Source organism: Coregonus lavaretus, assembly GCF_964263955.1.
Source record: "Coregonus lavaretus genome assembly, chromosome: 14".
Taxonomy (NCBI): Eukaryota; Metazoa; Chordata; class Actinopteri; order Salmoniformes; family Salmonidae; genus Coregonus; species Coregonus lavaretus.
Window position 1 is genome coordinate 44,372,390 of NC_140001.1, and position 26,518 is coordinate 44,398,907.

At 43.2% G+C, this 26,518-nt stretch overlaps 1 protein-coding gene across 1 annotated transcript; it reads left to right on the forward strand.

Annotated features, from left to right (window-relative positions):
- The first annotated feature begins 2,477 nt into the window (after positions 1 to 2,477).
- On the forward strand, positions 2,478 to 26,225 carry LOC311141766 (heparan sulfate glucosamine 3-O-sulfotransferase 1-like). The gene is made up of 5 exons (XM_084177210.1): positions 2,478 to 2,669; positions 20,729 to 21,130; positions 21,344 to 21,608; positions 21,899 to 22,073; positions 24,602 to 26,225. The coding sequence occupies exons 2-5, from the start codon at positions 20,894 to 20,896 to the stop codon at positions 24,828 to 24,830; spliced, it is 906 nt and encodes a 301-aa protein (XP_084033336.1). The 5' UTR covers positions 2,478 to 2,669; positions 20,729 to 20,893; the 3' UTR covers positions 24,831 to 26,225.
- Positions 26,226 to 26,518: the final 293 nt, after the last annotated feature.

Below are 26,518 nucleotides of genomic sequence, written 5' to 3' on the forward strand. Positions count from 1 at the left end.
AGGCTATCCAAATAAAGTATGACCAAAAATAAAGAGGCGCGCGCATGAAAAAGTGTTTTTCATGAAGAAGATAAAAGAGGAGGGAGGAGGAGGAGGTGGAGGGGAGGGAGGAGGAGGAGGAGGAGGGGAGGGAGGAGGAGGAGGAGGAGGGGAGGGAGGAGGAGGAGGAGGAGGAGGGAGGGAGGGAAGACCGTGGGGAGAGAGGAGGGAGATAAGCTAAGAAGCGTCTGGGAGGAGAGAGGCAGACTTCAGACCCAGACACAGTCTGAGAAGGAGACAAAGAGGAAGAGAAAAGTTGGGGGCCTTCGATGGAAAACTGGGATCAGAGCTCTAGGTAGCTGGAGTATCGGGAGGAGATGAAGAGAGGTGATGAACTAACGAGGAAAGAAGGGAGGGAGGAGTGGGTGATGAGATGAATGAGGAAGGGAGGGAAAGGGGAAGAGAACGAGGGGTGAGAGGGAGGAGTAGAGGGGGGATGAGAGGGTCCCAGGGGTCTAGGAGAAGAGAAGGAGCAGGGTTGCTCGGTGAAGTGCACCCCCCACGGAGAACCTTGACGGGGGGCAGCTTTTCGTTTTTGAAAAAAAAAGACACCGAAAATCCCTCCCTCTGCGTACCCCCCACCAAAAAACACAGAGTGCGCAGAGACACAAATAGAGACTAATATAACTGTTGAAAAGGGCATATGCAGCAAATAAAGGGTGTGTGTGTATGTGGGGGTTGGGGGAGGTGTGTGTGGGGGGGATTTGGTGGTGTGGTGCTTTCTGGAGATGTTGTAATAGCAGGGAGTCTCCAAATTTCATTTCTACAACCCCCATCTCCCTAATATCTTCCTCTACTCTTTCTCCAGTGTATCTATCTATCTATGTGGTATATGGGGGGGGGGGGGGTTATAGAAGAACAGATTATGGGGCTAAAGCTGAAGAATGTAATCGGTCCAATGGGATGAGATCATGAGACCCCTCCAATACACCTGTCTGGGAGTCTTATCCCAAAGGTCACTTGAGGAGCTTAGTCTTATTCAATAGCCTTTCAGCCATTCATGTACTTTTAGATATTACTATGGTAATTTAACAAAGGCTTTCAGGCTTACAGTGTACAGTTTGTATGTTGCCCATGTGCAAATCAGACCTACAATTCTGGTGATAAAAACACCATACTCCAACCTCCAACCAAATCTGAACAATATTACAGTTGTTCACCTAGATTGTATGAATCCAATAAACTCATTCAGAACACGCATTCCTGATTAAAGGTTATAATTGATGTATTGATTGTCTGTGGAACCTTGAGCATTTTGATAAGTACATTGGTGATGTGTCTCGATCATTGGAAACTGAGGTGGACTCGGTACATTTGCTGCTCTCATCTATTCTACAATAATTACTACTGCTAATACGTTCCTTACAAAATCAAGGAAATTACACAAAGGCTAAGATATGCTTGCCTTTCCCAAAGCTTTCAACAATCTTGATCGAGGAGAGAAAAAACCTTCAGAGCTTATTCATAAGTGCCACTAATTCCACTTTCTGTCAAGTGATAAGCACAGTCTCCCAGCAATAAACTGAAAAGGTAAAAGATTTTTACTCAAAGTCTCATTCTCAAATGACTGTCTATATTGAATGGTATGAGAAATGGCAAGGTTGAAAAATCCATTAAATCAAATCAAATGTTATTTGACGCATGCGCCGAATACAACAGGTGTAGACCTTACAGTGAAATGCTTACTTACAAGCCCTTAACCAACAATGCAGATTTTAAGAAAAAAAATTGATAAGAAAAAAAGAGAAAATAGAAAATAATTAAAGAGCAGCAGTAAAATAAAATAACAGTAGGGAGGCTATATACAGGGGGTACCGGTACAGAGTCAATGTGCTTCGGAGGAAGTCGTGACAGGTAAGAAATCATCAAAATATGCAAAGTAACAAAAAGGAGGGAAAGATTCAAATGTTAAGTCTTATGTCCCTTCAAAGCGTTTGGATGAAAGATCGACAGAGAAAGTGAAAGATAAATAAATCAGAGAGAAGAAAGGGAGAGAGCGGTTGATGGAGAGAGAGGGGGCAGGTGGAAAAGAGAGGCGGTGAGCAGGAATTTCCCTAAGGGGTCGATGTGTTTGTGCTAGCTCTACTCTCTCTCTCTCTCTCTCTCTCTCTCTCTCTCCTCTCTCTCTCTCTCTCTCTCTCTCTCTCTCTCTCTCTCTCTCTCTCTCTCTCTCTCTCTCTCTCTCTCTCTCTCTCTCTCTCTCCTCTCTCTCTCTCTCTCTCATCTCTCTCTCTCTCTCTCTCTCTCTCTCTCTCTCTCTCTCTCTCTCTCTCTCTCTCTCTCTCTCTCTCTCTCTCTCTCTCTCTCTCTCTCTCAGTCAGTCAGTCAGTCGCTCTGACACTCAACAGAATCACACCAACACCCCACTCTCACTCACTCACTCACTCTTTTTGACACAGAGGCAGAGACACACACACATCGCGGGGTGCAAGAAGCAAACAACAGAGAAGAGGAAAGAGGAAGAAAGGAAGAAGGAAATAAAGGAGGAGAAAGGGAAAACGTAGAACGGAGACATCTACCACTTAGATTTTCTCAGAGGCTTGAGAGGAGAACAGACACAGAGGAGTTGATAGGAGAGGAAACGAGGAGGAAGAAAGCCTAGACAGAGGTCCAGTGTCACATTGACTCCGGTAAGACGTCTCTCTCTCTCTCTCTCTCTTTTTCACACACTCACTCACACTTTCTCTATCACTTACTCTCCATCTAACTCAAATTTGCAATAAGTAATCAACATAAGATTCTACTAAGCTATATAGAATTGTTTTAAGAACATCATACCAAGGATAATTTTGCAATTTCATTTTAAATATTAAGATCCCTTGAAGTATAATATATATATATATATATATATATATAATATAATATATATATTATATATATATACAGTATCAGTCAAAAGTTTGGACACACCTACTCATTCAAGGGTTGTTCTTTATTTTTACTATTTTCTACATTGTAGAATAATAGTGAAGACATCAAAATTATGAAATAACACATATGGAATCATGTAGTAACCAAAAAAGTGTTAAACAAATCAAAATATATTTAGTAGCCACCCTTTGCCTTGATGACAGCTTTGCACACTCTTGGCATTCTCTCAAATAAAGAAAAAACATTGAATGAGTAGGTGTGTCCAAACTTTTGACTGGTACAATATATATATATATCCACATATTTGATAAAGTTTTATTTGGCCTTACTGCTATTAGCCCATACAAACGCATATAATAACAGATTCACTACATGGAACAACAGATAATCCCCAAAAAGTTTGTTCTGAAGTGTCTGTTTAGTGCCAAAAATAAGGGGTCATATATATATCTCTCATATATAATTTTTTTTACATGTATTTAACCCCTTATTTTTGGCACTAAACAGTTTCCATATACTGTATACTTCCATAAAATGTTTCAACTGTTACCGGGGGACCTTCAGATGAGTCTTGTGAGGCCTGTGGGCGTCCTAGAGCAACCGACATGTACGTGTTCGTGAGAGTCTCACCTTTCCACAGAGGGGTCATATTAGTATGTAGCCCAAACTGTTCGGACTCTACATACAGAAGTTGGCAGATCGGCTGTACCGACTTCAGACGCTTGTTGGGGTCGTAGAGCAAAATGGAGAACACCATCGTGTTCGTGAGAGTCTTGTCTTTCCATAGAGGGGTCATAAACCATTCGGACGCTACATACGATTTTGTGAGAAAACCGATTTTCGGGATGTCTCATGGTCTGACAAACACTGCTCTAGCTCTGTCACCTTTCACCGCAGATGCAGAAGTGCGACATCGGCGGATGCGGTGGATTGAGATGCATCCAGTGCAAAAACCTGATATCGGTAGCTAAAGGGGACAGATTTTTTTTTTATTATTCTTTATTTGTGTATTATGCTAATAAAATGTCTGCGGGGGAGCGGACATCGACTCTAGGGGGTTAACCTAAATCCAATGACGTGACATTAACTGAAGTCGGTGCCCAGTGGGAATGGTCTGTTAATGTCACTTTGTTGGGATAGTCATACAGTTTGTGTGTGTGTGTGTGTATATGTGTGTGTGTGTGTGTGTGTGTGTGTGCGCGTGCGTGCGTGTGTGTGCGAGAGAGAGGAGAGAGATAGATGCTGGCAGAGAGAGGAAGAGAGAGAGAGAGAGAGAGAGAGAGAGAGAGAGAGAGAGAGAGAGAGAGAGAGAGAGAGAGAGAGAGAGAGAGAGAGAGAGCGAGAGAGAGAGAGAGAGAGAGATTTATGATAATATGGTCTGTTAAGCAACAGCTAGTGGAAGACTTGTGGTATATGGATAAAAGGTAGTGGTGGACACGCAGCATGTGTGGTCCTCTGTAGCTCAGCTGGTAGAGCACGGCGCTTGTAACGCCAAGGTAGTGGGTTCGATCCCCGGGACCACCCATACACAAAAAATGTATGCACGCATGACTGTAAGTCACTTTGGATAAAAGCGTCTGCTAAATGGCATATTATATTATTATGTGTTGTGGGCTGCATGTATTACACACCAATAGTGGATAACAACTCCAGGGTAGTATAAACCACAACTGCCTCAGACTCAGATACTGAACATCCTGTTCATGATAGTCATATCCGTCATGAGCCAACCTCTCTAACTAATCTGGCATGTGTCACTGGTAGATCACAACTCCCGGGTAGTGAAAACCAACCACAACAGTCTGATTCAGTATGTGAACATCATGTTCTTGATCCTGTCATATCAATCATGTTGTGAGTAAGCCAACCAACCTCTCTAACTCATCCATGACGTGGGCTAAAGATGAACTTCAAGTCAAGATTCATTGTACATCAATTGCCAAAGTTTTTGCCATTCTCTTTTTATGCTAATTGAAAATGAGCCCACAACATGTATATTTTCAGATTTCCAGAAACCTCCAGCCACAGTAGTAAAAGTACAACTAACCAAAGCGTGTTTGACCTTTGTAATGTTTGGAAAGGGTAAATGTGGTCAGAGAGATACAGAGGGAGAGAGAGAGAGAGGGGGAGAGAGAGAGAGAGGGGGAGAGATAGAGAGAGGGGGAGCGATAGAGACAGGGGGAGAGATAGAGAGAGGGGGAGCGATAGAGAGGGGGAGAGACATGGTCAGAGTGAATGGAGCCTCTGTCTCTGAATTAGTCACTAACTGCGACAACAGCATCATGTGATGTGAGGAGCCAAGACATCTTGGCTTGATAAACAAAATCCCCACATGGCTGGGTCAAGAGTGCATTATGACCGATGAGTGCATTTATCCCCGATGACAGGGACAACGTTTTTACTATGTCAATAGTGGTAACATTACTTTGTTTTAGCTCTTTGAAGGTCATGAAAAATAAAAAGCACGTAGTACTGTACTTTGGAAATAGTTATTCTTATCATACAGTGTGCCCTAGTGTACTGTACATTACAACCTCTCTTCATGCAGACTGCACTCACCTCCTAAGCGGAGTCACTAAGGCACTGTTACATATTGATGAGATTTACTCTGTCGTAATACCGTACCCTGGCTTTGTCACACTGTGTCCTCAAGCTAACTGAGTCAATGCTCAGTCAGAAACTATGATGGATGTGTAGGCATGTGTAGACATAGAGACAAGGAAGCTACAGAGAGGGCGTCAGGTACCCTAGCGGTTAAGATCATTGAAGAATCCCCTAATTGCTCCTGTAAATCGTCCTGGATAAGAGCATCTGTTAAATGACAAAAAATGTTAGAGAGGACAATGTAGAGATAGTTAAAGAGGGGGAGAGGTATAGAGATAAAGAAACAGAGAGAGGGAGTGAGAGAGATATACAGAAACAAGAGAGAGTAATGGACAGAGAAACACAGAGAGAGAGAATGACAGAGAGAGTCACCCAGCCTCCCTGTGCACTGGCCTGCACAGGGAGGCTCTGTCCGTCACTGTGTCACCTGGCCCTGTGAGTGTGTGAGTGCAGGCCAGGGCCAGGCTGTGTGGAAGCTGTGTGTTTGGGCACATTAGGAGGCATTAGCAGGGGGAGCTTGCGAAGCAGCTGTGAATAATACATGGACATTATTTATGAGCAGAGAGCAAGTCCTCTGGAGGGAAATGAGGCGCATGCTACAGCTACACACTCCAAAAGTTACAGTGGGAGGGGGGACGGGAAGTGTGTGTTGCGAGGCTTTACTTTACATTCTAAATCGACAGAATCTACAATACCTTTCTCAGACTATTTTCTCACCAGAAATAGCCAACTGCTGATGTTGTTCAGGTCATCTAGCGGAGTGTTATTTAACTAAGCGAGTGTGCGTTTAGCTGATTGTTAACAGAGTGTGTGTTTACAGGAGCTCAGGGGGAAAGTTCATTAACCTGGCAGTCATCCACCATGTCAGTCAGTTGGGGCAAAGGTCCTATCTCCTTACAGTACAGGTGGCACAACTGCACAATGACCTCAGCTCATCATAGAAACACACACACACAGTCTAACCTGTATGGAGACAGAGTCAGTGTTTGCTAGACCATCACACTCCAGTTGGTTTAAGGAGAGGTGACAGGATCACCCACTGACCACCAGATGGAGGGAGCTAGAGAGGCCCCACATTACACACAAGCACAGACAGACGGATGGACGGACACACAGACGGTTTTTCTGGGGTTAGGCTAGGTCTGGCTATTTGGGTCTGGGTTTAGCTCTTTGGGGTTGCTGGGCAGTGGTTAAGATAAGGTGGGATAGAGTGGGGCAGAGAGTCAGGACCTCAGGGAGCTCTGGGTGGACTGTTTGGGTGGGCCTAGTCTGTGTGGTCATGAAGCCCCTGGGTAGGATTAGGGTCAGGGTAGTAGGGTGGACGGGTGGAGGATAAAGGGCATGGTAGAGGAAATGCCAATATAGTACTGGACTCTGAAGACCCTGTCCTATAACACACCCACTGACTGACAGAGCTTCCATGCTGTTGTGTCAATCAATTAAATCCAATCAACCCAATTTGTATTTATCAGTTTGTGCAACTGTAAACTGTCTGTCCCCAAAAAACAGATGAAGGACAGCAGACAGTGGCATTGACACATCTCTGTTGGGCAATACTGTACTACTGTAAATGGCATTGGTTTAACCTTGATAGTGAAAACACCACACAAGGGGTTTAAGCTGAAAGCCCAAGGTGGGAGTGAGGGGGGGGGGGGGGGGGGGAGTGAGGATGAGGGGGGTTTATCCATCGCTGTCTACACTCATTAATTTCCAGTCACAGTGAGAGCCTGAGGACTTGGGGTATGGGGAGAGGAAGGGCGGAGAGGTAGGGTGAGAGGGTGGTGAGCAAGAGGGTGAGGCGGGCGATAAAGCCATTTAATAGTCTTAAGTGCTTGGTCAATCAAATCCCCCTGCTAAAACCTTAATGTTCTAATGTTTCCCCCTTCGCCCCCCTCATCTCAGTGTGTGGTGTGTGTGTGTGTGTGTGTGTGTGTGTGTGTGTGTCAGTCTGGAGAAGCAGTGGGGTATACAGCACAGAGGCACACAGGCTATTAGATATGTCACAGAGAACCACTATGAGAATATGAGGGACAGAGAGAGAAGAACAGAGAGAGAGAGAAGGACAGAGAGAGAGAGAGAGAGAGAGAGAGAGAGAGAGAGAGAGAGAGAGAGAGAGAGAGAGAGAGAGAGAAATAAATAAAGAGCCACCCTCTTCCCTTTTCATCTTTCGCTCCCTCTTTCAACTTCCTCTTTCTTTGTCTTTCTCTTCCTCGGTTCCCCTCTCTCTCCCTCTCTTTCTCTCCCTTCCTTCATCTCTCCATCTTAGTCTCATGGCCCCAGGTGAGAGGGCTATAAAGAATGGTTTTAGGTCCTTCTCTCCTCTCACACTCATTCCTCTACTACATTCTACAGTACATCATCAGCTTTACTCTGTCTCCTCCTCTCTCCTCCTCTCTCCTCCTCTCTCCTCCTTTCTCCTCCTGTCTCCTCCTGTCTCCTCCTGTCTCCTCCTCTCTCCTCCTGTCTCCTCCTCTCTCCTCCTCTCTCCTCCTGTCTCCTCCTCTCTCCTTCTCTCTCCTCCTTTCTCCTCCTCTCTCCTCTCTCCTCCTTTCTCCTCCTCTCTCCTCCTGTCTCCTCTCTCCTCCTTTCTCCTCCTCTCTCCTCCTTTCTCCTCCTCTCTCCTCCTTTCTCCTCCTCTCTCCTCCTCTCTCCTGTCTTCATCTCTTCTGTACCCTCTTCCCATATTAAACCTACATAGGCAGAGTTCAGGACCCACATTATATACAGTAGTTAGGTTCGCTGGCAGTGGTGGAAAATGTACCCAATTGTCATACTTGAGTAAAGGTAAAGATACCTTAAGTCACCCAGTAAAACACTACTTGAGTAAAAGTCTAAAATTATTTGGTTTTAAATATACTTAAGTATCAAACGTCAATGTTATTGCTAAAATATACTTAATACTTAAAATAAAAGTATAAATAATTTCACATTCCTTATATTAAGCAAACCAGACGGCACAATTTTCTTTATTTAATTTAATTTAATGTAGCCAGGGGCACACTCCAACACTCATCATTTACAAGTGAAGCATTTGTGTTTAGCAAGTCGGACAGATCAGAGGCAGTAGGGGTGACCTGGGATGTTCTCTTGATAAGTGAGTGAATTGGACTATTTTCCTGTCCTGCTAAGCATTCGAAATGTAACAAGTACTTTTGGGTGTCAGGGAAAATGTATGGAGTAAAAAGTACATTATTTTCTTTAGGAATGTAGTGAAGTAAAAGTAAAAATAGTTAAAACTATAAATAGTAAAGTAAAGTACAGATACCCACAAAAACTACTTAAGTAGTACTTTAAAGTATTTTTACTTGAGTACATTACACCACTGTTCACTGGCCCATGAGGATATTGACCAGACAGACCTCCCCCCATCTGTCAACGTGCCCCCATTCCAAACACCCATACGCAAACACACATCCCCCAAATCACATACACACATCCTTGCTCATATACAGTACAGTACAGTACAGTACACACATACACACACACACCCTGCCCACACACATAGATCCTAATTGACGCTGACACAGACTCTCGGTGGACCCACATACAGACACACATACAGACGGATCAGTATTGACTTTCTCTTGACAACAAACAGTGAAATGAGTGACTAGAGCTACACAAGCACATTGCTGAATGAAAAAGTGGAGTAAGAGAGGAAGTGAGACAAATAGACAAATAGAGAAGAAGAGAAGATGAGAGAAGAGAACAGAGGAGCCCCCCTGTGTCCTGCTTTCACTCCATCAGTGATTCGGGTGTCAAACCTGGTTTGTTATATACACTGTGAATTAATGGGCCAGATAGTGACAGCAGACAGTCAGAGCTACAGTACGTTACTGTGTGAAAACCAACATATGTGCTACATGGGACTGTGAGCATCTCTCTCTCTCTCTCTCAGTTTTTAAGAAAAAAAATTGAGAAGTGAAAAATTGAAAATAGAAAATATTTAAAGAGCAGCAGTAAAATAAAATAACAGTAGGGAGGCTATATACAGGGGGTACTGGTACAGAGTCAATGTGCTTCGGAGGAAGTCGTGACAGGTAAGAAATCATCAAAATATGCAAAGTAACAAAAAGGAGGGAAAGATTCAAATGTTAAGTCTTATGTCCCTTCAAAGCGTTTGGATGAAAGATCGACAGAGAAAGTGAAAGATAAATAAATCAGAGAGAAGAAAGGGAGAAAGGGCGGCACGTAGCTTAGTGGTTAAGAGCGTAGTGCCAGTTACCGAAAGGTCACTGGTTCTAATCTCCGAGCCGACTAGGTGAAAAATCTGTCGATGTGCCCTTGAGCAAGGCACTTAACCCTAATTGCTCCTGTAAATCGCTCTGGATAAGAGTGTCTGCTAAATGACAAAAAAATAAAATAAATCGAGAGAGAAGGGGCAGGTGGAAAAGAGAGGCTGTGAGTAGGAATTTCCCTCTCTGTCTGTCTGACCGCTCCAAATCTGAATGGCACAGGTTGCCATGTTTTCACACTCAGGCATGCACACAGCCCTGTGCCAGACTGCCACGAACAGTAAACTCACACTCCAGACATTAGCATGGGGTGTATGCCAACGCCTGCACCCAGACACGCATGCCAAAGGCATCTTTAATTAGATCACAAACACACACACACACACTTTCCCGCTGTCTTTTACAAACACATACACACTCTCCCGATACACCCTGTTTTTAACCAAGAAATCCCCCTGCTCATCTCTCTGACACACACACACACACATACATACATACACACACACACACACCACCATCCTCATTATCAATCCGCCATACACACACACACTAGAGAGCTCTTTCGAGTGTTTGATACGATTGACCCAGATCTTCAAGCGCGAACGGCTGGGGAGGGAGAGAAAAGGGTGTCTGGGGTGGGGTGTATGTGAGGGGGGAGAGGATTGGGGAGAGTGTGTGTGAGGGGGGAGAGGGTTGGGGAGAGTGTGTGTGAGGGGGGAGAGGGTTGGGCGGCTGGTGTGGAGTTTTTCTATAGGATCTAATTTGAAACCCAGTCGGGGGTCGATGGGCAGATTTCTGTGGTCAGTGTCTTTGCTGGAGAGAAAGGGAGAGAGACAGAGAGAGAGCGAGAGGGAGAGGGAGTGAGAGAGAGAGGGGGTAGGGAAATAGAGACTTTTTGGACCCCCGGAAACAGTCGTTATCTCCAGAACTCTCCCTTTCCCCCTCCCTCTCTTTTGAACCCTCATTCTTCTGAAAGAGATCTGATGTTCAAACAAGCCCGTTCATGTAAAGGAGGAATACTATTTTTAAGGCTTTAGGAGTGCTTCTTTGGCACACAAACACACACACAGACAGATACTATGACACATTCAGATGCTGCATGGGCTCAAGGAGAAAATGAAAGAAACGTTGTCATATAGACCCATTTCCCAGCCGCGTTCTGAAAAGTTGCACACACAGTACTTTCCCAGACAGGGCAGCTTGCCTGTGTCAGGAGTTGTTCCTGACCATGTGACGTGACCAGGAAAAACGATTCTTTACCTAGTCATACAATTAGAAAGTATTCCAGATCCTAAATATGACTGTTGTGTCTTTGTTGTGAAAGCTAGCTTTGTTGTGGTAGCTAGTTTGTGGAATAGCAAGAGGAATGTTTGAAGTAGTCCCAAACTCATGCAATGAGCATGACAGATTTGTCTCTCTCAAATGTCCCTGTCGAATTTGTTTATATATCCCTCTTGGATGGTTTTTGTCTAGCCACACATGGAATGAAAATATATGAAGCCTTCATTAGATTTTCTTTGTCAATAAAGCATATTGAATAATATGGTTTGGCTTTGTTGTGATAGTTGTCTGAAAGGATGATAACATATTCACAGTACTAATGTGAATATATGCCATTTGGCTGACGGTTTCTTCCAAAGCGACTTGCATGCATTTTTCATAAGGGTGGCTCCAGCGGGAATCGAACCCGCGACCATGGTGTTGCAAACGCCAAGCTCTACCAACTGAGCCACAGAGGACCAATACAGGGAAATAGAGGGAATAGAGGGGAAAATTGAAATCGACACAGAGAGAGAGAGAGACAGAGAGAGAGAGAGACACAGAGAGAGACACAGAGAGAGAGAGACACAGAGAGAGAGAGAGAGAGAGAGAGAGAGAGACAGAGAGAGAGAGAGACAGAGAGCAAGAGAGACACAGAGAGCCCAAGAGAGAGAAAGGAGAACAGAGACAGAGAGAGAGAAAGGAGGAGACAGAGAGAGCAACAAAGAAACAAACGGAGAGACAGAGAAGGAGACAGAGTAACTACTAGAGAGAAAGAAACAGAAACATAAACAGAGAAACAGAGAGAGAAACAGAGAGAGACTTTATCTACAGCCCCACAGCCTTGGTGATATAGCTAGGCTGGCAATCTACCGGCTTTCACCATGCCACCTCCTACTAGGGCCAATCTCTCTGCCTGTGTTACACAAACACACTCCCGCTGAGAACACACCCCTCCCCACCTTCCCTCCCTCCATCCCTCCCTCTGTCCCTCTGTGCAGGATAATCCCCGACATCCCCCACCACAAATACCAGCACTCACCAAAATATAGTTCTAAGGCATGGCACGGCAAACAGAGTGTGTTCACACACACACATACACACACACACACACACACACACACACACACACACACACACACACAGAGATTTAGATACAAAGTAAGAAGCAGCCCACCAACCCATACAATACTCAAACTAACAAAATACACACCCATAAACTAGCCAAGAGAGAGCGAATAAGCACTGCTATTTTACAGTGGGGGAAAAAAGTATTTAGTCAGCCACCAATTGTGCAAGTTCTCCCACTTAAAAAAATGAGAGAGGCCTGTAATTTTCATCATAGGTACACGTCAACTATGACAGACAAATTGAGGAAAAAAAATCCAGAAAATCACATTGTAGGATTTTTTATGAATTTATTTGCAAATTATGGTGGAAAATAAGTATCCTGGAGTGGCCTGGAGTGGCCTAACCAGTCTCCAGATCTCAACCCCATAGAAAATCTTTGGAGGGAGTTGAAAGTCCGTGTTGCCCAGCGACAGCCCCAAAACATCACTGCTCTAGAGGAGATCTGCATGGAGGAATGGGCCAAAATACCAGCAACAGTGTGTGAAAACCTTGTGAAGACTTACAGAAAACGTTTACACACAGACATACATATACGCATATACATACACATATATACATACATATCCATTAAAAATATATATATATTTCCCTTTATTACTTTTCAACCCCACCATCCCTTCCCTAATTGGAGTAAACTAGTGAACAACAATGCTTAGGCCTCTACTTCATGCTTATACATACTATATACATTTTATGGACACAGTCAATAATTATATTTTGTTTGTTTTTACTCCTGAACTTCCTACGATCATTTTCATGATGTCCATCTTGTATGCTTCTATATGCCATATCTTTCTAACTGTGCTCTTTCACAAAAGCTCACAATATATAACCTATATACTTATTATGGACACAGCTTGTCTTACACTAGTTATCTTGTTGTTATTAGTTGTTGTTATTAGTCCCATCCTTCAGCTCCATTCAACACCTCCCATCTATCTTTTAACACCATCCATATTGGATTTCTATTTGCCATATATTTTTCAACTGTACTGTGATGTTTTACAAGTTCTGAACCTTTCTATTCTCATTGTTTCTACAGTTTGTAAATTGAAAATAAACATTTCTGCAGAGCTGGGCAGAGCTGGGAAGATTGTATCCCCCATACAAATAACATTCTATTGGTAGCAAGAATTTTATATAACAATTTAAATTGAAAAATTCTAAGTTTTGAATCCGGCGTCGTTTTGCGTATCAGTTCATAAACACTATGCCATGGAATCGGTATGTCAAATATCTCTTCCCAACTATTTTGCAAATATATGGGACGGCTGTCAATCTTTTGGTCCTTAAATTATCACAATTTTCTTTAACCAATTATGTTCTTTAATGCAAGGCCGACAGACAAGTTCCTTACTTTTGCCTCTTTCCACTTTCCTCTTCCATTTTTTCGGTAATGCTGCAATTATTTGGTTGTAATTTTGGGTAGAGCACATTTCCATAAATTTTTGTTAGCTGCATGTGCAACATAACTCCACCATTCCCATTTTTTTTTTCAAAAAAGAATCGTTTTTTATCAATTAGTATATTTGAGTTTAACCACAATAGTTGTTGCAATATTTGTTCTGTCATTTCTGGAGGATTAAATTGAAATTGCAACCAGCTTTCTATGGCTTGTTTTAGAAATAGTGATATTTGGGAGATTATTTCCTTTTCAAATACCTGAACGTCAGGGGTTTTAATCTGAATAAAGGGAAAAAGTCCCTTCTTAAACATTGGGTGAAAATGTTTCGCATTATTTGTAACTTATTTTGTACATAATGTTTCTGCCACCGTCTCTTATGAGCTTCTGGATATCAGGACAGCGATTACTCACCTCGTACTGGACAAAGATTTTTTCTTTAACGAGTCGGACGCAAAGGATTTACTTCAGACGCCCGACAAGGCCCAAATCCCCGTCATTCGCAGGAGAAAGAGATGGAGATATCGGGGACATAGGTCGGTGTGCCTTGTAAGGATCCGACGGCGAGTGAATAATCTGCCTCTACCATCAGTCCTATTAGCCAATGTACAATTATTGGATAACAAAATAGACGAGCTACGATCACGAATATCCGACCAACGGGACATAACAAACGGTAATATCTTACGTTTCACCGAGTCGTGGCTGAACGACGACATGGATAACATACAGCTGGCGGGGTTTACGCTGCATCGGCAAGACAAAACAGCCGCCTCCGGTAAGACAAGGGGTGGCGGTCTGTGTATATTTTTAAACAACAGCTGGTGCACGAAATCTAATATTAAGGACGTTTCGAGGTTTTGCTCGCCTGAGGTAGAGTATATCATGATAAGCTGTAGACCAAACTATTTACCAAGAGAGTTTTCATCTATATCGTAGCTGTCTATTTACCACCACAAACTGATGCTGGCACTAAGAGGAAGCGAACAGGAAAACGCTCATCCAGAGGCGGCGCTCCTAGTGGCCGGGGACTTTAATGCAGTGAAACTTAAATCCGTTTTCCCTAATTTCTGCCAGCATGTTAAATGCAACTAGAGGGAAGAAAAACTCTAGACCACCTTTACTCCACACACAGAGATGTGTACAAAGCTCTTCCTCGCCCTCCATTTGGCAAATCTGACCATAATTCTATCCTCCTGATTCCTGCTTACAAGCAAAAACTAAAGCAGGAAGCACCAGTGACTCGGTCAATAAAGAAGTGGTCAGATGACGCAGATGCTAAGCTACAGGACTGTTTTGCTAGAACAGTCTGGAATATGTTCCGGGATTCTTCCGATGGCATTGAGGAGTACACCACATCAGTCACTGGCTTCATCAATAAGTGCATCGATGACGTCATCCCCACAGTGACCGTACGTACATACCCCAACTTTGCTCGCTTCAAGGCAAGCAAAACTGAGACATGCATGAGAGCATCAGCTGTTCTGGATGACTGTGTGATCACGCTCTCCGTAGCCGATGTGAGTAAGACCTTTAAACAGGTCAACATTCACAAGGCCACAGGGCCAGATGGATTGCCAGGAGGTGTACTCCGAGCATACGCTGACCAACTTGCAAGTGTCTTCACTGACATTTTCAACCTGTCCCTGATTGAGTCTGTAATACCAACATGTTTCAAGCAGACCACCATAGTCCCTATGCCCAAGAACACTAAGGTAACCTGTCTAAATGACTACAGACCCGTAGCACTCACGTCTGTAGCCATGAAGTGCTTTGAAAGAATGGTATGTTATCCATGTCGTCGTTCAGCCACGACTCGGTGAAACATAAGATATTACAGTTTTTAATGTCCCGTTGGTAGGACAACCTTGTAGGTCCTCCAATTTGTTTTCAAATAATTGAACATTGGCTAATAGGATTGATGGAAGAAGCAGTTTACTCGCTCGCTGTCGAATTGTTACAAGGCACCCCGACCTACGTCCATGATATCTCCGTCTCTTTCTCATTCGAATGACAGGGATTTGGGCCTTGTCGGGTGTCTGTAGAATATCCTTCACATCCGACTCGTTGAAGAAAAGATCTTTGTCCAATATGAGGTGAGTAATCGCTGTCCTGATATCCAGAAGCTCTTTTTGGTCATAAGAGACGGTGGCAGAAACATTATGTACAGAATAAATTACAAATAACGCGAAAAAACACACACAATAGTACTATTGGATAGAGGGCTGTAAAACGGCAGCCATCTTCTCCAGGCACCATTACTCATGATCCTCAACACGGCGGCCCCTCAGGGGTGCGTGCTCAGTCCCCTCCTGTACTCCCTGTTCACCCATGACTGCATGGCCAGGCACCACTCCAACACCATCATTAAGTTTGCCGACGACACAACAGTGGTAGTCCTGATCACCGACAACGATGAGACAGCCTATAGGGAGGAGGTCAGAGACCTGGCCGTGTGATGCCAGGATAACAAACCTCTCCCTCAACGTGATCAAGACAAAGGACTGAGCACACCCCCATTCTCATCGATGGGGCTTCAAGTTGCTTGGTGTCCACATCACCAACAAGCTATCATGGTCCAAACACACCAAGACAGTCGTGAAGAGGGCACGACAAAGCCTATTCCCCCTCAGGAGACAGAAATTATTTGGCATGGGTCCTCACATCATCAAAAAGTTATACAGCTGCACCATCGAGAACATCCTGACTGGTTACATCACTGCCTGGTATGGCAACTGCTCGGCCTCCGACCGCAAGGCACTACAGATGGTAGTGCGTACGTCCCAGTACATCACTGGGGCCAAGCTTCCTGCCATCCAGGACCTCTATACCAGGCAGTGTCAGAGGAAGGTCCAAAAGGCTTCTTAACAGCTTCTACCCCCAAGCCATAAGACTCCTGAACAGCTAATCAAATGGCTACCCGGACTATTTGCATTTCCCTTCTTTTTCTTAAAACTGCGTTGTTGGTTAAGGGCTTGTAAGTAAGCATTTCACTGTAAGGTCTACACCTGTTGTATTCGGCGCATGTGACAAATAACATTTGATTTGATTTGATCATATATTATATTAATGTCTGTATCTTCATGATGTATATGTAAGATAGATATATAGGGATATAGAAGGACAAAAAGGAGAGATTGAGAACGAGAAGAGGAGAGTATAGAGAAATGGGAGTAATAGTAAATAATAAAATGGCTTTTGTAAAGAGAAAGCGAACGAGAGGGTTCATTAGCAGAGTGGAAGTGAAGCAGAATGTGCTGCGTCTCGACAGGAGGGATATACTCCAGCGTACCAGGGAGTCACAGTGGGGGACACACACACGGAAAGCACAGACTTCCCACTGGGACGTACTGGTTGATTCAACATTATTTCCACATAATTTCAATACATACCGAACAAAAATATAAACACAACGTGTAAAGTGTTGGTCCCATGTTTCATGAGCTGAAATAAAAAGATTCCCGAAATGTACAGCATACAATGACATTCTAGACAATTCTGTGCTTCCAATTTTGTGGCAACATTGTACAAGATCGCCTTTTTTTTTACAAGATTTGTCAACTCTGCTTGAAATTGATCAGCTTACAGTGTATCGATGAAATGTAGATAATGAGTGGAATATATTGTTATATACAACCCAGGTAGCCCATTTCAGCAGTGCATTGTACACTACACTATAATTTCTAATGGTAGCACATAGTGATTCTTTCCACTTTGTCCTATTGAAGCACACTGGCTGATGGAGAATCATGTAGTATTTACAGCTTTATCCATATATGATTTGGTTTTAACTTCCAACATAAATTGATGTAAAATTGCTACAATTATGAGGTAAGCATATAAAATATTACAGTTTTCAGCAGTTATCAATCTATATACGTTAACTAGGCACTACATGCTTTTGGTTCAGTAGTTATCAGTTTTGAGCAGTTTGATTAAGTGATAGTTAATTGTATTGTTAACAAATGACAAGAAAATCATATCAAAAGTAAAGTGAATGTTGAATTTTGAAAAGCAGATACTTAGATTGAATATGTTTCCATATTCAAAGAGTGATTTGGTGCAGTGAACAAATGACTTTGTGAATGTGTTTGTCGTACTCAGTCAATTGAAAATGTGCTTAAAGTTTTGAAACACGAGCCATTTTGATGATCTGTTTTGATTTGTGCTTAGAGTTGTGAAAATGTACCACATACTTTTCACCAACGTGATTGAAAAAAATTGTAATATCATACATTAGAGAAAAATACTAGCCAGTAGCCACCACTTCCAGAGTAAATTATTCAAAGACAAACTAAACGAAACATCAGGACAAACCCTTCAGCCTTGATAGCTGACTTGATGAAGGTAATGATGACAAAAGTGACACCGAGCAGGGAGACTAGACGAGAGGTTAGGGGGGAGAGGAGAGGTCGGCTGGTGCAATTAAAAAGGAACACAGGAACCGAACGCTGACGAGGTTCTTCTCCAGGACCACACAACACGCACGCACACACACACACACAATAAATAACTCAGCCCCATCATGCTGGCCTGAACACAATAACAACAATACAGTCAGAGGAAGGATAATGTTACATGTATGACACCGCTGTACAGTGATGTTAAGGCCTGGTGAACACAGACACGGCAACAAACTAGACACCATGTCTACATGGTGCCTCGACTCTCTACAAGTCCTCCGTCCGTGACTGGTTGCCTGTCTGTCGAGGACAAGTGACAGACAGAACCACCCATGCCAGGACTGAGAGATACAAGAAAGCCCACATAACCTACTTCTACCACCTAAGTAAATTGTGTGTAATTGTTCTAATGTTAGTCCATATCCATATACACTACCAGTCAAAAGTTTGGACACACCTACTCAAGGGTTTTTCTTTATTTTTACAATATAGAATAATAGTGAATACATCAAAACTATGAAATAACACACATGGAATCATGTAGTAAACAAAAAAGTGTTAAACAAATCAAAATATATGTTATATTTGAGATTCTTCAAACAGCCACCCTTTGCCTTGATGACAGCTTTGCACACTCTTGGCATTCTCTCAACCAGCTTCACCTGGAATGCTTTTCCAACAATCTTGACGGATTTCCCACATATGCTGAGCACTTGTTGGCTGCTTTTCCTTCACTCTGCCGTCCGACTCATCCCAAGCCTTCTCAGTTGGGTTGAGGTTGGGGGATTGTGGAGGCCAGGTCATCTGATGCAGCATTCCATCACTCTCCTTGGTCAAATAGCCCTTACACAGTCTGGAGGTGTGTTTTGGGTCATTGTCCTGTTGAAAAACAAATGATAGTCCCACTAAGCCCAAACCAGATGGGATGGCGTATCGCTGCAGACTGCTGTGGTAGACTTGCTGGTTAAGTGTGCCTTGAATTCTAAATAAATCACAGACAGTGTCACCAGCAAAGCACCCACCACAACATAACACCTCCTCCTCCATGCTTTACGGTGGGAACTACACATGCAGAGATCATCCGTTCACCCACACCGCGTCTCAAAAAGACACAGCGTTTGAACCAAAAATCTCAAATTTGGACTCAATCCACCGGTCTAATGTCCATTGCTCGTGTTTCTTGTAGTGGTTTCATGCAGCAATTCGACCATGAAGGCCTGATTCACACAGTCTCCTCTGAACAGTTAATGTTGAGATGTGTCTGTTACTTGAACTCTGTGAAGCATTTATTTGGGCTGCAATTTCTGAGGCTGGTAACTCTAATGAACTTATCCTCTACAGCAGAGGTAACTCTGGGTCTTCCATTCCTGTGGCGGTCCTCGTGAGAGCCAGTTTCATCATAGCGCTTGATGGTTTTTGCGACTGCACTTGAAGAAACTTTCAAAGTTCTTGAAATTATGGACTGTCGTTTCTCTTTGCTTATTTGAGCTGTTCTTGCCATAATATGGACTTGGTCTTCTGTATACCACCCCTACCTTGTCACAACACAACTGATTGGCTCAAACGCATTAAGAAGGAAAGCAATTCCACAAATTAACTTTTAACAAGGCACACCTGTTAATTGAAATGCATTCCAGGTGACTACCTTGTGAAGCTGGTTGAGAGAATCCCAAGAGTGTGCAAAGCTGTCATCAAGGCAAAGGGTGGCTATTTGAAGAATCTCAAATATAAAATATATTTTGATATGTTTAATACTACATGATTCCATATGTGTTATTTAATAGTTTTGATGTCTTCACTATTATTCTACAATGTAAAAAATAGTACAAATAAAGAAAAACCCTTGAATGAGTAGGTGTGTCAAAACTTTTGACTGGTAGTGTATTTCAGTGTCCATCACTACCATGTGGTTAAACTTTTACAATTTGACATTGCACCAAATACTTTGTTTTTTTTTTCTTTCAATGAATGTCTGAATTAACATTATAGCTCCCCAGAGGGGAAATTGAGTTTGACACATGAAGGGACAATACACACTAGGGTTGGTATCTTTCAAGGATTTTATGTAATCTATCACAATACATCTAGTGGCCCTTTTGGGTCCTTCAGATTATCACAGGTGTCTGTAATCATCTCTGGCCCTCTGTGTGGCCTCATCACATGTCAAATATATGAAATAATTCAATAAAATGATTTTAAAATAAAAAATAGAATTACAAAGCTGTAAAACATTATCCTAAATATAAGCCATCAACTAAGTGAATACCATTGGTGTTTAATATGAGTGTTTCAGCATGAAACATCCTTTATTTATTTTTTTACTATGTCAATCTGTATTTGTTGTCAATGTTTTGGGGTCAAACTGGTGGCAGTTTTGAGCAGTCAATAGCTAGAAGAGTTGCAGAGTTAATTGGAAATAATGCCATTGTTGATTACAATTGTTTTAATTAATTGGGCTATTTTCTATATACTAGAAACTAATGGACAACATGGACACAGATACAATAAATTGATAATATATTAATACAGTTATTCAAATATAAATGATCAAAGTTACGATAGATTGCCATAGCTTTTTTGTTAATTACCAAAATCACTGAAGATTCCGGTAACTTTCTAAATTACTGGTAGCTTTGCAACCTTAATACAGACACACCGTGTAAGAGGCAGCTCCAGTCTTCATGCAGTTCTCTACCCTAAATGTAGCTCATTTACATAACTAAAATATCAACTCAGATGTTTAAAACTGCTTTTGACAGTGGAAAATAACTCTTCATTTGCAGGCTCTTCACTGAAGACCCCTGGATCCTGAACTCATTTCACCCAGGAGCCCCTACCCCCACCGTCCTCCTTGCTCCAGCCCCACAGCCTGTGGGTATCTTCCTGTACCTGTGTGTGTGTGTACCTCCCCCTCCTCATCCTCCCACCTTCACAGCCCATAGTCGACCATGCTGTGGACTGTTCTCCTAGCCCTGCTGGTTCTCCTCCTACTGCAGACCCAGCTATGTGTCTGTCTACGGGTGCTCAGAGTTGCCGGCTATTCCTCCCCCTCATCCTCCCCCTCTCGTAATGCCACCCAGCAGCGACTACCTGGAGTCATCATCATCGGCGTGCGTAAAGGTGGCACCAGGGCCCTCCTGGAGATGCTCAACCTCCATCCGGACGTAGAGGTGGCCAAGGCTGAGGTAATGAGACACAGAAACATCATCATGACCATCTTAACTTAATTTGTAAAGCACTTTCACACAATAGGCTACTCTCAAAGCTTTAACATAATGGGATGAAAATAGTCATGCAGCATAACAGAATGAAAGAACAAGAGAAAATCCTAGACTTTACAGCGGTACATTTTTGGGAGGTGATGAGGCATTAAACAACTCTACATACTTTCTTTTTAGGTGCACTACTTCAACGTGGAAGAGCACTACCGGCGGGGGCTGGCGTGGTATCGTGCCCAGATGCCCTTCACCCTGCCTGGGCAAGTGACAGTGGAGAAAACCCCTGGCTACTTTGCCTCTCCCGAGGTCCCTCAGCGGGTCTGGGAGATGAACCCTGCTGTCCGACTCCTGCTGATCGTCCGGGATCCCGCAGAGCGCCTCGTCTCCGACTATACCCAGGTCCTCCATAATAGGGTGACCCGCCACAAGCCCTACCAGTCTCTAGGTAAGTGGCACCGAGGTTAAAGTGGTAGCCCAGTAACCGAAAGGTTGCTAGTTCAAGTCCCAGGCGATGGATAATTGGGGACTGCTTGTGTCAGATGATTACTACCACTACTGTTGTTCCCTTGAGAAAGGCAGTTAACCCCAAAAATGTCAATCCATCCAGTGCTCCATACCTCAGATCCTGTTCCTCTCAACCTATATGTGTGCCTAGAGTTGGGAAAAAGCGAAGACAATATAAATTTTTGTTCTAACCTAATAATATTGGACTCTATTTTATGTTTTCTATTGTAGAAGAGCTACTGCTCCGCCATGGCCACATTGACCCGGCCTACAAAGCCCTGCAGAGGAGCCTGTACCACCAGCACCTGGACCGCTGGCTGGATGTCTTCCCCAGGGAGCAGGTCCATGTGGTGGACGGAGAGGCCCTCATCAGAGACCCCTTCCCAGAGCTCCGGAGGGCGGAGAGGTAATGTTATACCTAATGTAATCTTTGGGCGTGTCCCAAACTCCACAACAAAGGGCTCTGGTCAAAAGTAGCCATAATAAGATTTTGACCTTATGGTCACTGTAAGTACATCTTCCCTGTAAGGTTGGAACGGCAGGCTGCCCAGGAAACCATGGAGCCGGCACGAGATATAGCTCAGAAAACATACCTCAATCCAGGGATGGAGATGCTAGGTAGCCAAAACCACAGCAGCCATTTTCGAAGGATAGTCAGCCAATCAGCTCCTTTGTTGTTCAACATGACATTCCATATTGGGAAGGGGATACCTAGTCAGTTGCACAACTGAAATGTGTCTTCCTCTGAATCAGAGAGGTGTGGGGGGCTGCCTGTTGTTGTTGTTGAGGGTTAACTGCCTTGCTCAAGGGCAGAACTGTAGATTTTTTCCACCTTGCCGGCTCTAGGATTCAAACCAGCGACCTTTCGGTTACTGGCCCAACACTCTTAACTGCTAGGCTACCATGGCTGCTGGGGCTACTGCTAGCTAGCATGAGGATAAAAAAGTCAGTTTACTTTAAAAAGTATTTCAATCTTCTCAAGTACAACGCCATCTCCCATCGCTGGATTGAGGTATGTTTTCCGAGCCATATCTCGCACTGGCTCCACTGTGTCCTAATTAGGAGAGCCTGCCGTTCTGACCGTAAGGTCGGAGTCTTATTATGGCTAGTCAAAAATAGTACACTATATAGGAAATAGGGTGCAATTTGGGACACAGACTTACACTAGAATAAAATGGACGAAATTACACTTTATCACCATGCACTTTAACTTGTAGCCTACATATTTAACCAACCATGCTTTTTGCACACATTTAGCCTCCTGTCTATTGCTGGTACATGTTGGTAAAATTCAGATTTTCTTTCAATTGGCATGAGAATTCTTGGCCTACTTTCACACGAACACAACAAACAGGAAGTTCATTGAAAGGACCCGGAAATAGCAGTCTTCTTCTTCTTCATCTTATATGGTATTATGGCGGTCCACAAACACACTTTAGAGGTGCATGCTGCCACCTACTGTACGGGTGGTAAACTATATAAAAAATATCCATTGTAGAAAAAGGGGATAAAAACAACATCATACAAAAACAAAAATGGACACATACAAAAAAATATAACATCACAATCCTTCAGTCACATTCCAATTCAAGTCATATCCCTACACAGTCTCCTGAGTGGCGCAGTGGTCTAAGGCACTGCATCGCAGTGCTAGCTGTGCCACTAGAGATCCTGGTTCGAATCCAGGCTCTGTCGTAGCCGGCCGTGACCGGGAGACCCATGGGGCGGCGTGCAATTGGCCCAGCGTCGTCCAGGGTAGGGGAGGGAATGGCCGGCAGGGATGTAGCTCAGTTGATAGAGCATGGCGTTTGCAACGCCAGGGTTGTGGGTTCGATTCCCACAGGGGGTATGACAAAAATAAATAATAATGTAAGTCGCTCTGGATAAGAGCGTCTGCTAAACGACGTAAATGTAAATGTAAGGCGGAACATCCATTGACAAGATTTCTTGCAATTTAAACTCACTGAGTCCCTAAAAGCATTCTCTGATTGTGCTGTGCAGTTTATGACCATTGCAATAAATGCTACCTCAGCTATCATATGATATTTTTCCCATCTGCACACACTTGAGACACGCATTTATTACACTGGAGGAGCTTATGCACAAAAGATCTTAAAGGATATTTCATAAAGCCTAGCTTTACATGAGAAGGGAGAGACTTTATAATATGGACGAAGTGGGTTTCCTTACTCCATCCACCACACAGGTCAGTCAACGTGCACCAGTCACTTCATCTACTTCCTCAGGTATATCATCTGCATCCACTTCATGCGCAACCCCAGAGATAACCCCCTTGACAGGCGCCCTGCTTCGGAAATCCATTCACAAAACATTGCATGAAAAAATATTTTTGAGGCGCAATGTTCCGTGAGAAATCGGAATAAAACCAGAATTTGTGGCTGCCACCGACGCCACCTCACCCAATGCATCCATGTTATACCTCGTGACTTCAAATGGATCCCCCAGGTAACATTGATCCAAAACCCTCACTCCGACTATAAACAGATCTAGGGATTTCTTAGTTTCCATCACAACTGTTTCCTTTCTTTTTCACGACTGTAGCCTACTCATTTTCACTCTCATCTTTACCCGACCCGCCATCAGTTTCCAACAGAACATCTATTTCCGCCATCTTCCCTCTCCTAATCGACTCATCCGCCCGGAAATAGCAGTCTTTTGGATTGCCTGATTAAATAGGGGCCTGAATAAAAAATGGCCTCAAAGAGAGGATCCTTTCATGGCTCACCTGTTACATTTGTCTGTATGTAACTTATATTGTGTAAGATGCTATTCAGTTGCCTCATTGTGGAGATTAACGTTTTCGAATCTAATCTCATCTAATCTAATGTAGGCTGTCGTTGTAGTAGGCTGTCATTGTAAACAAGAATTTGTTCTTAACTGACTTGTTAAATTAAATAAATAAATAATCTATAGGTTCCTGGACCTGCCGCCCCGCATCACTCCCTCCAACTTCTACTTCAACACAACTAAAGGTTTCTACTGCCTCCTCTCTGCTGGGGGCCATGACAAGTGTCTGGATGAGTCCAAGGGGAGGCCCCACGCTCCTCTCAGCTCCCGGGCCTTCAGGAAGCTCTGCCGGTACTTCAAAGAACCCAACCGCCTGTTCTTTGAGATGGTGGGACGTTCCTTCTCCTGGTGCTGACTGCATCAAGAAACTAAAGGCTCTTATTGCTCTGATACCACCATTAATGGGACAGAGAGAGGGGACAGACAGGGCCAACTGGAGATATTGGCCATAATAGCAAACATTTGGAATGCCTCTGAAATGGTCATCTGTTCCCTATGTAGTGCACTACGTTTGGGCAGAGTGGGTACCATTTAGAACGTAATCTTAGAAATGCTTAGAGACACTAAGAGGAGGTCCACATTGAAGAGACATTGACCTGTGTGAAGTTGCTGTTGATTGATTGAATGGACGGATTGGTGTGTTGACTGTCAGGTAGGTGGGTGGATGGGATGAATGGATGAATAGATTGGTGTGCAGACTGTTGGGTGGGCAAATGGATGAATTGATGTGTTAATTGAAGGGTGCGGGTGGATGAATTGACTGAGAGATGGAAGGATAAAACCATGGCTGCACACTGAGATCTTTAGAGGTGATACGTTTTGAATGTTCTCAGTTCTCTTACTGTCAATGAGCTTCACCAAGCCAGACCTGGGAGTGAAAAGCACAACAAGCATAGACTATAAGATGATTCTCACTGAGAGACACACAGAACTACCCATATAAATAGATGATGGGTACATTCAATATGGCAGCCGGTCCACCCATCATGGAACATTGACTTGAATTGGAATGTCCATTCTAGTGATAAGAAAAAAGAATTGTACTACCTGCTGGAGAACATGAACTGAAGTGCCCATTCTCTAATACTGTGGTGGTCTTAATACCACCTGATCATGACACTTGCTGGTGCCTGTCACCGTTGGCCTTGGCTGCACAAACTGGAATGAAATCAAGTGTAAGAAAAGAACTACAAACTGGAATGAAATCAAGCGTAAGAAAAGAACTACAATAAACTGTGCCATACAATTGTATCGTGAACAATCAAGACAAAAACAAATATTGTCATTATGATGGTCATTAAAATGAGTTTCAGAGCAGATGCCATTGGAGGAAATGTATAAGTGTAGAGAAAATAGAGTGTAGAAGAAGGTTTTGAAATGAGATGGGGCTCATTGTTGCACTATAACTGAATGCTTAATTGCATAAAAGGTCAGTCCATCTGTAGAACTACTGTACCAATATGAAGCTATTTCAAACTGAGTCTGGGGTTTTAGACCGCTTACCATTGTTTACCATTGTAAAAAGTATGCCTGTGAGCTAAAATAATGTCCTCATCTAGATAATCATGTTTACTTATCTTGATAATATTTTATTACTCTAATATTTGACTTTCAAATGTTCAATAGAAATGTATATTTTTGGGATTGTTGAATTTAGATTTTAAGGTATTTGAGCTGTAATGCATTGTAAGTATGTTTTAAAATCTTCTTCAATAAATGTGTGCTGTGGTACCATAAGAAAAAAACAATATTTAATAGAATAGCCTGTGGCTCACAATAATTGCTCTCTAGCTATGGGGAAGAGAGAGAGAGAGAGAGAGAGAGAGAGAGAGAGAGAGAGAGAGAGAGAGAGAGAGAGAGAGAGAGAGAGAGAGAGAGAGAGAGAGAGAGAGAGCGAGAGAGAGAAAAAAAAAGAGAGAGAGAGAGAGAGACAAAGAGAGAGAGAGAGAGAGAGAAAGAGAGAGAGAGAGAGAGAGAGAGAGAGAGAGAGAGAGAGAGACAAAGAGAGAGAGATAAAGAGAGAACGAGAGAGAGAGAGAGAGA

Bases quoted from the DNA above. Each gene is read 5' to 3' on its own strand.
- LOC311141766 (XM_084177210.1), top strand. From the start codon at position 20,894: ATGCTGTGGACTGTTCTCCTAGCCCTGCTGGTTCTCCTCCTACTGCAG. The intron at 21,131-21,343 runs GTAATGAGACAC...CTTTCTTTTTAG, and splicing joins TAGAGGTGGCCAAGGCTGAG to GTGCACTACTTCAACGTGGA. The intron at 21,609-21,898 runs GTAAGTGGCACC...TTTCTATTGTAG, and splicing joins CAAGCCCTACCAGTCTCTAG to AAGAGCTACTGCTCCGCCAT.